At 46.5% G+C, this 12,876-nt stretch overlaps 1 protein-coding gene across 1 annotated transcript in view; it reads left to right on the top strand.

The window, feature by feature from the left end:
- The first annotated feature begins 6,507 nt into the window (after positions 1-6,507).
- Positions 6,508-12,876, top strand: part of LOC140430427 (ubiquitin carboxyl-terminal hydrolase 10-like) — a 73,062-nt gene continuing 66,693 nt past the window's right edge. The window contains exon 1 of the mRNA XM_072517898.1: positions 6,508-6,665. Within this exon, the coding sequence (XP_072373999.1) occupies positions 6,645-6,665 (21 nt within the window). The 5' untranslated portion in view covers positions 6,508-6,644. The remainder of the gene's footprint in view (positions 6,666-12,876) is intronic.

Genomic DNA, 12,876 nt, shown 5'->3' on the forward strand with positions numbered 1-12,876 from the left:
CTTCAGACCACCCTACGTGCTCTCATCCCACGTATTCCCCGCATTGGAGATCTCTACTGCCTCCCGAAAATACACAAGGCCAACACACCAGGCCGTCCTATCATTTCAGGCAATGGGACCCTGTGTGAGAACCTCTCTGGCTACATCGAGGGCATCGTGAAACCCATCGTACAACGTACGCCCAGCTTCTGTCGCGACACAACGGACTTTCTACAGAAACTCAGCACCCATGGACCAGTTGAACTAGGAACATTCCTCGTCACAATGGACGTCTCGGCACTCTACACCAGCATCCCCCATGACGACGGCATTGCTGCAACAGCCTCAGTACTCAACACCGACAACTGCCAATCTCCAGATGCAATTCTGCAGCTCACCGGTTTATTCTGGATCACAACGTCTTCACCTTCGACAACAAGTTCTTCATCCAGATGCACAGAACAGCCATGGGGACCAAATTCGCACCCCAATACACCAACATCTTCATGCACAAGTTTGAACAAGACCTACTCACCGACCAGGACCTTCAACCGACGTTATACACCAGATACATCGATGACATTTTTTTCCTTTGGACCCACGGCGAAGAATCACTGAAACGACTACACAATGACGTCAATAAGTTCCATCCAACCATCAGACTCACCATGGACTACTCTCCAAAATCAGTTGCATTCTTGGACACACTCGTCTCCATCAAGGACGGTCACCTCAGCACTTTGCTTTAGCGCAAACCCACGGATAACCTCACGATGCTCCACTTCTCCAGCTTCCACCCTAAACACATTAAAGAAGCCATCCCCTATGGACAAGCTCTCCGTATACACAGGATCTGCTCAGACGAGGAGGAGCGTAACAGACATCTACAGATGTTGAAAGATGCCCTCGTACGAACGGGATATGGCGCTCGGCTCATCGATCAACAGTTCCAACACGCCACAGCAAAAAACCGCACCGACCTACTCAGAAGACAAACATGGGACACAACCGACAGAATACCCTTCGTCGTCCAGTACTTTCCCGGAGCAGAGAAACTACAACATCTTCTTCACAGCCTTCAACATGTCATCGATGAAGATGAACATTTGCCAAGGTCATCCCCACACCCCCACTACTTGCCTTCAAACAACCGCGCAACCTCAAACAAACCATTGTTTGCAGCAAACTACCCAGCCTTCAGAACAGTGACCACGACACCACACAACCCTGCCATGGCAATCTCTGCAAGACGTGCCAGATCATCGACATGGATACCACCATTACATGTGAGAACACCACCCACCAGGTACGCGGTACATATTCGTGCAACTCGGCCAACGCTGTCTACCTCATACGCTGCAGGAAAGGATGTCCCGAAGCGCGGTACATTGGCGAGACCATGCAGACGCTGCGACAACGAATGAACCGACATCGCGCGACAATCACCAGGCAGGAATGTTCCCTTCCAGTCGGCGAACACTTCAGCAGTCAAGGGCATTCAGCCTCTGATCTCTGATAAGCTTTCTCCAAGGCGGCCTTCCGGTCGCGCAACAACGCAGAATCGCCGAGCAGAAGCTTATAGCCAAGTTCCGCACACATGAGTGCGGCCTCAACCGGGACCTGGGATTCATGTCGCATTACATTCATCCCCCACCATCTGGCCTGCAAAATCCTACCAACTGTCCTGGCTTGACACAATTCACACCTCTTTAACCTGGGGTTACCCCATCTCTGGATCTGTAAAGATCTGTTGGACTTTAACCTGGTGTTGTAAGGCTTCTTACTGTGCTCACCCCAGTCCAACACCGGCATCTCCACATCATGGCTTCTATATGTGTGTAAGCAATTCCTATGATTAAACATTTTGAAATTGCAAATAGAGAGGACAAAGAGTCACTCCCTTTCTGCTGAACTTGGCTTCTGTTGTTGTTAACAACAAAAACTTCTATTTATATAGCATCACTGCTGTAACAGAACGTCCCAAGGCACTTCACAGGCACATCATAAAACAAAATGTTACAACGAGCCACAAATGGAGATAGCGACGCAATCTTCCAGTCTCTAGATAGTTGGAGACCTGAGAGGTACATGTGGGACCCATCAGCCATCCTGAAGTGTGCACATTCCCAGTACTTAATGTGAGAAGTTGAAACTTCCTATTGCCGGTTTTACCCTGCCAGGGTTCTCCATGATAGGTCAGAACCACGCAGATTTGGGTTGTTTGCCCTATATTTCCTCTGCTTTTACATGGAGTTACTTTCATTACAAGTTTAAAACCTGATGAATCTTGAAGTGATATAACAGAAGGATCTCCAGGAGAAGCTGTGCTTCATGTTTCTCAGCAGGTGTGGGTCAGACGTTTGGGTGGGAAACATACAGCTCCAGTCTAAGATAAGTAAAAAGGAGCGAAGTGTCAATCTGGCAGTGACTGCCACTCCATGGAAGATTTGGCCCATTAGTTCAGATATCCAAAAGCTCAAAAGGCTCAGCCTCAAATGAATTCTGTGAGCTGTGTAGACCGAATGGTTTTGTGATGGCGCGGCTACAAAAAGGGTCACATGTCGGGAGGGCGGGAGTCCTTCCCTGGGAGCGCGGGCAGAGTACAAGCATGGAGTAGCTGCTCAGCTAGTGAATGAAGTATTGTCTGTTACAAGTCCTTGATGTCAGTGTTTGGGAACCCATCAAGGACTTTGCTGCATCGACTCGCTCGTCTTTGATGAAAACGTTGCAGATATTTGGAAAGAGTGTGAGAAGGAGTGGCATATTTACTGTGGTACTACATTATCAGACAAATCAAAAAGGTTCAAAAGCTTATGTTGTGTTATGTAGTTTGGAATAACACAGGCTGCCACTTGGTGCAGTTTTAAGTGAAAGATACTCCAGACTTTGAATTGAGTTCAATCTGTTTATTGAACTATTAGCACAGTTCTCAATGAGTTTGACTCTCTGCTAATCTAAATGTAGTAACTCAGTCTAACTGAACCAGCCATGCTCAAAGCCACGTGTTGGGGTGTGATGCTGAGGATACACCCTGTCTCACTCTGTAGATGCTGGTCTGTGGAAAGAGGCGGGATGTGAGTGCCTCATCCCGTTTATAGTGAGATAACACCCCTGAGTGTCCTGACCGCTCATTGGTCGTGTCCAATTCTCAGTGTTCATTAACTGAATGTTTGCATATCATGACAGCTTCCACTTTACCAAACTTAGCAGCCCTGAGGCTGTTGAGAAATTTGAGTTGTTTGTTTTCCAAGTGAAGGAAGGGGCTGGGATTCTACCCTACCCGGCGGGGCATGGGGTCCCGGCGGGAGGGAGAGGCGTGAACCACTCCGGCATTGGGCTGATTTTTTCAACATTTCCCGGTGTGGGATGAAGACTGCAACATTCCCCCGACAGTGTATGGCTTGGACCAGGAGCGGGGCGACTAAAAAAAGTGGTGGTGAACCCAAAGAAAGTGCGAGGGAAGAAGTGCACAATGGCGGCGGGCGGGGACCAGGCAGCGTGTATGCAGTGGGCTGTCCACACCTTTTGGGGCCAAGCCCTCACCTTGAGGGGCTAGGCCCGCGCCGGAGTGGTTGGCACGCCGCCGGCCGGCGGGAAAGGCCTTTGGCGCCACGCCAGTCGGGGCTGAAGGGATTCCGCCGATCGGCAGACGTCCGCGCATGCGCGGGAGCATCAGCATTTGCTGACGTCATCACCGCGCATGCGCGGGGGGGTCACTTCTGCATCAGCCATCGCGGAGGCTATGGCCGAGGCGGAAGGAAAAGAGTGCCCCCACGGCACAGGCCCGCCCGCGGATCGGTGGGCCCCGATCGCGGGCCAGGCCACCGTGGGGGCACCCCTCGGGGCCAGATTACCCCGCTTCCCCCCCCCCTCAGGACCCGGGTGCCCTCCCGCGCTGCTAGTCCCGCCGGTAAGGTAGGTGGTTTGATTCACACCGGCGAGTCTGGCATGACAGCAGCGGGACTTAGGCCCATCGCGGGCCGGAGAATCGCTGGGGGGGGTGGCCTGCCGACCGGCGCCGCGCGATTCCCGCCCCCGCTGAATTTTCGATGCCGGAGAATTTGGACGCCGGCGGTGGCGGGATTCACGCCGCCCCCCGCCGATTCTCCGACCCGGCGGGGGGTCGGAGAACCCCGCCCAGGATCCCAAAATAATTCTAAAAATGTTTGAGAATACTTGTCTTCTGGTAAAAGCTATAATACTCAACAGGCACATGTTTAATTCAGCAGGTGAATCAATACAATCTTACACTACAACCTTGAAGATCCTAGCAAAGAAATGTGTGTTGGCACCCTTACTGGTGAGTGAGGCAGGGATCGAATACTCTGTGGGGTCTACAGCAATCTTGTCTGTAAGCATCTGCTGTGGGATAAAGATTTAACACTACAAACAGTCATTAGCATCTGCATGTTAAACAAACTATCAGAAAAAACAGCAGAGATTTTATGTGGGAAACAGAAGTTTTCAGGATACTGGGCATGCTCTGCCTTAACTGCAGTAGCCATCACCCTCAGAACAGAGCAGCATGTTTCACAGATGGTAAATGCTGCAATAAATGTGGCAAGTGGAATCATTTCACAGAATGCTGCAGATTGACACCATAGCAGCCTGCTTTTGCCACCAGTCACATTGCAGACAGTCAGTCCTCCAGGATGGGAGAGTCAGCAAGGTGAATGAACTGGAGCTCAGCCAAAGCAGTGAAACCACTGAGCATCCAACAACACTCTAGTACATGTGTATCAACACAGTCACAGAAAAAGGGTGACAACTTTACCAACCCTCAACGTGATTTGCGGAAACACAAGACTGAATGTAAAGATTGACACTGGAGCAAAGTGTAACATATTATCCAGCCAACGTTACGGGAATTAGGCTCATATGCAGTACCAGGTGACTCCAATACCCAGGTGGTCCTTGTGGCCTATGTTGGACAAACCACCCGCATCAAAGGTGCAGCCACTTACCACTGCACACAGGGCAGTTTCAAATATCATATAGTTGAACAGAATGACAGGCCACTGTTAAGTTTTCCGGACATTACACTGGGGATCAATCAACTTGGCCCAGAGGTGCATGCATTACAGCACCAAGCCCCAGAAATTAGAAAATACCTCTTCAACTGCAATGTCATTTGTATGCTACAAGTAATATATCACATGAGACTAGATGACTTGGTATCACCAACAGTTTGTGCTCCAAGAATAGTCCCATAGCCATGAAGCAGAAAGTAGTCAATGAGCTACATCGGATGACAACACTAGATGTCATAACTCCTACAGATGTGGCCACAGGATGGGTTTCAGCAATGGTGGTTGGAGTAAAGGACAATGGCAGTCAGGATATCCATTGGCCCAGTGCACTTGAACAAGGTCCTAAGCAGACCTCATCACCAATGATCACAGGTGATGCATATGCGAGTGAGTCAGTGAATGCGTGTGTGTGTGAGAATGTGAGGGAATAAGAAAATGTGAGGGGTGGCACAGTGGTTAGCACTGCTGCCTCACAGAGACAGGGACCTGGTTTCAATTCCGGCCTTGGGTGACTGTGTGGAATTTGAACTTTCTCCCCTTGTCTGCGTGGGTTTCCTCCGGACGCTCCGGTTTCCTCCCAACAGTCCAAAGTTGTGCAGGTTAGTTGGATTGGCCATGCTAAATTGCCACTTAGTGTCCAGGGGTGTGCAGATTAGGCAGGGTCACCTGGATAGGGTGGGGGAGTGAGTTTAGGTAGGGTGCTCTTTCAGACGGTGGCTGCACTCAATCGGCCGAATGGCCTCCTTCTGCACCGTGGAAATTTTATGGTCCTGTGCTCGCACCTCCGAAGTGATGTCAAATCGAGGTCCTATCTGGGGCTGGTTTAGCACAGTGGGCTAAACAGCTGGCTTGTAATGCAGAACAAGGCCAGCAGTGTAGGTTCAATTCCTGTACCAGCCTCCCCGAACAGGCGCCGGAATGTGGCAACTAGGGGCTTTTCACAAGAACTTCATTGAAGCCTACTTGTGACGATAAGCGATTATTATCATTATATTATTATTATCTGCCCGCATGAGCGGATACAAACGATCCCAAAGCACTATTTCGCGACCGAGCTGGGGAGATTCTCCGCAGTGTCCTGGATAGAATTATCCCCCAGGCAACATGACAAATTCAGATTTGCTAGCCGTGTGAGATGGCTGCTCGCAAATTGGTTCCCATGGTTTTTCCAAACTGGGATGGTGGCAATTCCTGAAGGGTTCGAATGACCTGAGAATAATTTGCCATTAATGGAAGTTTGGAGGCTGCCCTGCTCTTCATGGAGGCTGGTATCCTTGAGCTGTCATTTGAGCCTCTCCTCCCTCACTCCCCACCGCCCCCCCACCCCGGCCGGGAGACTTTATGCGATCCGGCCAATGGGAAAGGCGAATGGTGACAGGGCGGTTGACCAATCAACGAGCAGAACCGCTCGGGCCCCGCGCTATTTGTCCAATCAGGAGCCGCGCCGCGGAGGAGACGGCCGGCCATTGGCGGAGCCGCACAGTCCGGAGAGGAACCAATGGAAGAGCGGCGCTCGGGCCGGGCCGCCGACCAATGGCAGAGCGGCCCGCGGCGCAGGCGCACTGGGCTCTCGCGTAAGCAGACAACATGGCGGCAAACGGGGAAGCATGAGTTATCTCATTCAAAAGCAGCAAAATGGCTAGCAGCAATATAAAGGTAAGGAGAGGCCGGCGTGGTAGCGGGAAAGCGGCAGGCCATGGTCTTGGTGGTGTAGGGAGGAAAAAAAGAAAGCGGGCGGCCGGGGGACTGTATTTCTCCTGAGGGTGAGGGAGAGAAAATCCATGAGGTTTAGGCCCCGGGGTATTTTCTCGCGTTCAGCCGCAGAGTGCCCGCCCCCGGCCCGCTGGAGTCTCCTGCCTGCCTGTCCGAAAGAACCATCCCTTTGGCAGCGCCCGCTCGCGGCTTCCTCACGTTTCACTTTGATTGATGGGGGAATGCGCCGCGGCCCTGCTCACAGGCCCCGCTTGTGTGTTTCGGCTGCGTCCCGAAATGTTCGCTTCAGCAAGAAAACCCATTGAAAGAGATAAGAGGCGTGGAGGGGGGAGGGGCGCGTGATGATTCATTCCAGCCTGCACACACTCTTGTGTGCAACCGAGTCATTGTCCCCAAGCATTTCAACTGGAAAGAATGCTCCAGGATGGAAGGGCAAATGCATGGTTTTATCACAGCACATTAATGGAGAGTCATTCGTGATCCGTCTCTGACTCTGGACACATCCATAATGGTCGTCAAAATGGATCCCGACATTTTTAATTGGTGGTTTGGTGTTGGGGGAGGGGTGGGGTGTCCTGTTTTGCACGTGGTCTGAACGAAGTCCCTTGGTTGTGTCTCAGTACTATAAATACACCTATAAATACATCCTTTTTTTAGGCTCATTTACTACACTATGCAAACAATTATATTATTGCCTAATCATGCCTGTGGCACACTCACCATTAAATGTTAAGGAAGTTTGGTAACAATGTTGAGCTAGCAATAACTGTCAAAAGCATTTTTATGTTTGCTATGTAAATTCTAACGTCCATTCTCTACCTTGATTTATAATCAGAATCTTTGATGTATAGATTTACTTAAAAGAAACCTGACATTCAGTACTGCCAGTTTAATACTGTAAATATTCACCTGAGGAAGGAGCTGCACTACGAAAGCTAGTGATTTGAAACAAACCTGTTGGACTTTAACCTGGTGGTGTAAGACTTCTTACTGTGCCCACCCCAGTCCCAACGCAGGCATCTCCACATCATGACTATAAATATGAGTTGAGCTAAGCTGTCTGCGGCGAACATAGTGTAAATTGTCTACATAGTTCAATTTCTCACATTCAGCTCTGCATTTGGAAAAACACCAGCTCACAGAAGCTTCTTAGTTGATGGTGAACTTTTTAATTGACCTTACTTTGAAAGCTACTTTGTTCATTTTATTTCATCAAAATTAAATTAGGACAAATGAGAGTTCAAAAAGATCATATTCACTTTTGCGTACGTAAGTTCTGACTGATATTCATCTGTGATTGCTTACTGGTCCTGATATTTCCCTTCACACACATGTGGACAATGCAAGAGCCTTTATACACTAAGGTTCTGTTTCAAGAAAATTCCTTTCAGTAGGGATTAGGACTCATGGGGACGAGGGTTGACCAAGAACTGAGCAGATGGTGGATTGGCCTTGATGAATGGGTGATTACACAGTCAGCTTTGACTCAAGTGAATATATAGTTTTTTTAAAAAAAAATTATAGTAGCCAACCAGTCTGCCTTTTCAGTTGTAAAGAAATGGGCAACATGAGATGATAGAAAATTAGCCCAGGAGCTATCACTAATAGTTCTCACCACTTATTAATATCAATTACTTTGTAAAAAGAAGGTACTTCTTTATACTTGAGAATTCAACAGTTGAAGTTTTGATGCCATGTTGCATCGATAAAGATGCAATAACACCTTTTTATGACTCAAATGATTTTCTGTCATTATGAAAATTATTTTCCAATGAAGTTTGCATTTAAATGTTTCAATTTTAACTCCGTTTGCTTTGCCCAGTCTGTTTTTATGCAGAAACTACAATGCTAAATGGAAATTCACACTCCACAGCTATGTTACTTTCAAAATCGACTGCAAAACAACAGTCTCTTGCATTTATGCAGGGCCTTAAATGCCATTGAAAATCATTGCTACCACTGCAATCAGTTGGACTTGCTTGTTGGAACGCATCATGGAAAACCTCAAATGGTCTTAGAAGGTCTAATTGAAACACGCATGTTTTTTTAATTCGCAAAACCTATTTTTATGGTATTGCTATTGTTTCTAGTTTCCTATTATTTTAGCCAGCAGCAGATAAATCATGACATTACAGTAACCTATGGTTAATCCTGTATCCAGAGCAGGTTAATGCCAGAAAATGGGTAAGTGCTGCTAGACCTGTTGAGATTTTCCGGCATTTTCTCTTTGGTTTCAGATTCCAGCATCCGCAGTAATTTGCTTTCAGCCATTCATTTTAATACTTTTGTGGGAAAATACAAAAATTATTAGAGTAAGAACGTGGAAGTCGAGTACTAGATGTCAAATGTCTGAATTAGGCGCTTGCCATTTTTTTTATTAGTGGGTTATTTTGGGTGGGGAGAAAAGGAGTGAAAAACCATACCTTAATTAGAAAATTTATTTCATCTGTATATTTGTAAGTATGAAACGGGTTTAAATAATGTTGCAGAGTAAAGCTTTCAGTACAACGGTGACACTGACGTGTAGTTAATGCAGAAATCCGAGTTTTTTGTCACTGATTCCATGCCCTTCCATAGGGTACGCTGTTGAAGACCCTGCAGATGGTAGACCGTACAAATCACTTGAATTGGCATGAACCTTTTGCTGCAATGGCACTGATAAGAATCACAAAATGTTATTCCTTGTCGAATTAGATATAATTGAGTTTTTAATGGACGACAAAGCATCCCCTCTCACCCTAGAAAAGCTCATTTTATGCTTGTGGAATGTCAAATTTCCACTTTAATTCAACTGGTTCTTTGTGTTTTATATTTGTTTCTTTCTGATTCTCTTGTGTATGCCCCACAATATTTATTTTGCCCTCTTAGAATTGCCCAATGTGATTGGCTGTTCAGCCTGATGATGACGCAGTTGCGGGAGATCTTTTGACTTGGTGCCAGCATTATTAGGGCAGCGCGGTAGCACAGTGGTTAGCACAGTTGCTTCACAGCTCCAGGGTCCCAGGTTCGATTCCCAGCTTGGGTCACTGTCTGTGCAGAGTCTGCACGTTCTCCCCCTGTCTGCGTGGGTTTCCTCTGGGTGCTCTGGTTTCCTCGCACAGTCCAAAGATGTGCAGGTTAGGTGGTTTGGCCATGATAAATTGCCCTTAGTGTCCAAAAAGGTGGGGTGGGGTTACAGGGATAGGGTGGAGATGTGGGTTTGGGTGGGGTGCTCTTTCCAAGGGCCAGGCAGATTCAATGGGCCAACTGGTCTCCTTCTACACTGCAAATTCTATGATATCATGCTTGTGTCAGTAAAGGGGAAATCACTGAGTGCTGGGTGTTGCTGTGTGGCTTTCTTCAGGGTCAACAGTGTCTTCCGTCATTTCACCACCCATTGGTACAGCGCAGGAGGAGGCCATTTGGACCTGTGCTGGCTCTTTGGTATGACTCTACAATTAGTTCTTTTCGCTGCTTTTTCCCCCGTAGCCCTGCAAATACTTTCCTTCCAAAGTGATTAACCAATTCCTTTTTTTAAAGTAACTATTTTGTTTCCACCACCATTTCACAAATTAGTTCCAGCTCACAACAAGTCACCTCTGTTTCTATCACCATTTCAGAAAGTAATTCCAACATGCAACAAGCTGTCTCTGGTTTTCTTTTGCCAATCACCTTAAATATGAGTTCCCTGTTTACCACTGACCCTTCTGCCATTGGAATGTTCCTCTTTATTTACTCATCAAAACTGTTCATAACTTACTCAACAGCTCTATCAACTTTGTTCCTGGCCCTCACCTCGAAAGAGAGCAGCTCCATCTTCACTTGTCTTTCCATACAACTGAGGTACCCATACCTGGTACTGCTTTATATTCTTCCTGAAGTGTGGTGCATAGAATTAAACATGATGTTCTGGTCTAGCTCGTGCTTTCTGAAGATTTAACACAAGTCATCTTGCTTTTGTGATCTCTTCATCTATGAATAAAGCCAAAGATCTCATACTTTTTTAACAACCTTTTTCTGCGTGTGCACCTAGGTCCTTTCCTGCAACCATTTAAAAAATGATATCATTTAATATTGTCTCCCTCATTCTTCTTACCAAAGTGCATAACTGTACATTTTTCTGTTAAATTTCATTTGCTGTGTGTTTGTGTCTGCTCATTTCACTGGTCCAATTTCATGATGTATTAATATTACATACATGTGAACTCTTGAGTAGGAGAAGACCATTTGGCCCCTCAAGCCTGCTCTGCCATTCAGTTAGATCATGGCTCCACATTCTGCCTACCCCCAATAACCTTTGACTCCCTCCTTAGTCAAGAAACTATCTACCTCTACCTTAAAAATAGTAATTGACCCTCCCTCCCCTGCACTATGGGGAAGTGAGTTCCAAAGATTCACAACCCTCTGAGAGAAAAAATATCTTCATTTTAAATGGGAGACCGTTTAATTTTAAACTGCCCCCTAGTGCTAGCCTCTCCCTCAAGGGAAAGATTCTCCTTTCAGCGTCTACCCTGTCAAGCCCCCTCAGGATCATAATCTTTATTGTCACAAGTAGGCTTATATTAACACTACAATGAAGTTGTGAAAAGCCCCGAGTCGCCACATTCCGGCGCCTATTCGGATTCATAGAGGGAGAATTTAGAATGTCCAAATTGCCTAACAGCAGGTCTTTCGGGACTTGTGGGAAGAAACTGGAGCACCCGGAGGAAACGCACGCAGACACAGGGAGAACGTGCAGACTCCACATAGACAGTGACTCAAGCCGGCAATCGAACCTGAGACCCTGGAGATGTGAAGCAACAGTGCTACCCACTGTGCTACTGTGCTGCCCTGTCTGTTTCAACAAGATCGCCGTTCAATCTTTTCAACTCCAATGAATACAGACCCAACCTGCCCAACTCTTTTGCTTGTAAGATAACATGAGGAAGGAGCAGCGCTCCGAAAGCTAGTGACATCGAAACAAACCTGTTCGACTTTAACCTGGTGTTGTAAGACTTCTTACTGTGCTCACCCCAGTCCAACGCCGGCATCTCCACATCATGTCTGTTACTGTTATTCCTCTCTCTGTTTTTGAGTCTTGTCATCCAGCAACTTAAAAATATTGTCCTGTGCACCTAATTCCAAGGCATGTATTTATGTATTTTTGATATTTACCTATCAAAAAGACACAGTGGTCCTAATACGAAACTCTAGGCGATATTACTATCTTGTACCTCTAATCTAAAAAAACAACTGTTCAGTACTCCCTCCTTTTGTCCCCTAGCCAATTTTCGATCCAAAATGTCAGTGTCCTTTAATCTCAGGAGCTTCATTGTCACTTACAAACTATACTTATAGTTTATGAACAATCACGGGTAGAATGCACAGGTCCTCCTGTAAGATCTTGCTTTGCATTGTGATATTTGGATATGTTTCTGTGTCAGTAAACTTGTGTCAACATTTCCTTATTAATTATTTCAACCATCGCAATGTAGTCTCAGGTTCTCGCCAAGAGGTGGCTATTTGAGCAAGTTGTTGAAAGCGCCTAATTCATTCCATCTTTATCTGATTATTACACATACCTGTAAAGCAATTTAGTAATATAGTAAAAGTCAAGTATAATTTGGGGCATATAATAATTCCTGGTTTGTCGAAATTTGATATTTGTACGATACAATGGCATATCCTTTTTTAAAATAAATTTAAATTACCCTATTTTTTTTTCCAATTAAGGGGCAATTTAGTGTGGCCAATCCACCTAACCTGCACATCTTTGGGTTGTGGGGGTGAAACCCACGCAGACTTGGGGAGAATGTGCAAACATCACATGGACAGTGACCCAGGCCCTGGATTTGAACCCAGGTCTTCAGCGCCGCAGTCCCAGTGCTAACCAGTGCGCTACTTGCCGCCCTTTCAATGGCACATCCTTTGACATGACATGAGCAACATCATGAGGAGGAGAGATTGTATATTATTGAATAGTGGTTAAATTGGTAGTTCCAGTTAAAGATTTGTTTGAAATCGGCCATTTCCCCGTCACTGAGCTGGACTATATAATATTTACATAAAGCTTCAAGTTTATTTGCATTGCATCATTGAATTCAGAAAGCAAACCACATTTTAGATGGAGTCAGTTCTACTGCAAACTTGACACTACGTTTGTTGTCTCCGTTGTAGCAACTGGGTTGGCAAGAAT

This window comes from Scyliorhinus torazame, chromosome 10 (assembly GCF_047496885.1).
Source record: "Scyliorhinus torazame isolate Kashiwa2021f chromosome 10, sScyTor2.1, whole genome shotgun sequence".
NCBI classification, from domain to species: Eukaryota; Metazoa; Chordata; class Chondrichthyes; order Carcharhiniformes; family Scyliorhinidae; genus Scyliorhinus; species Scyliorhinus torazame.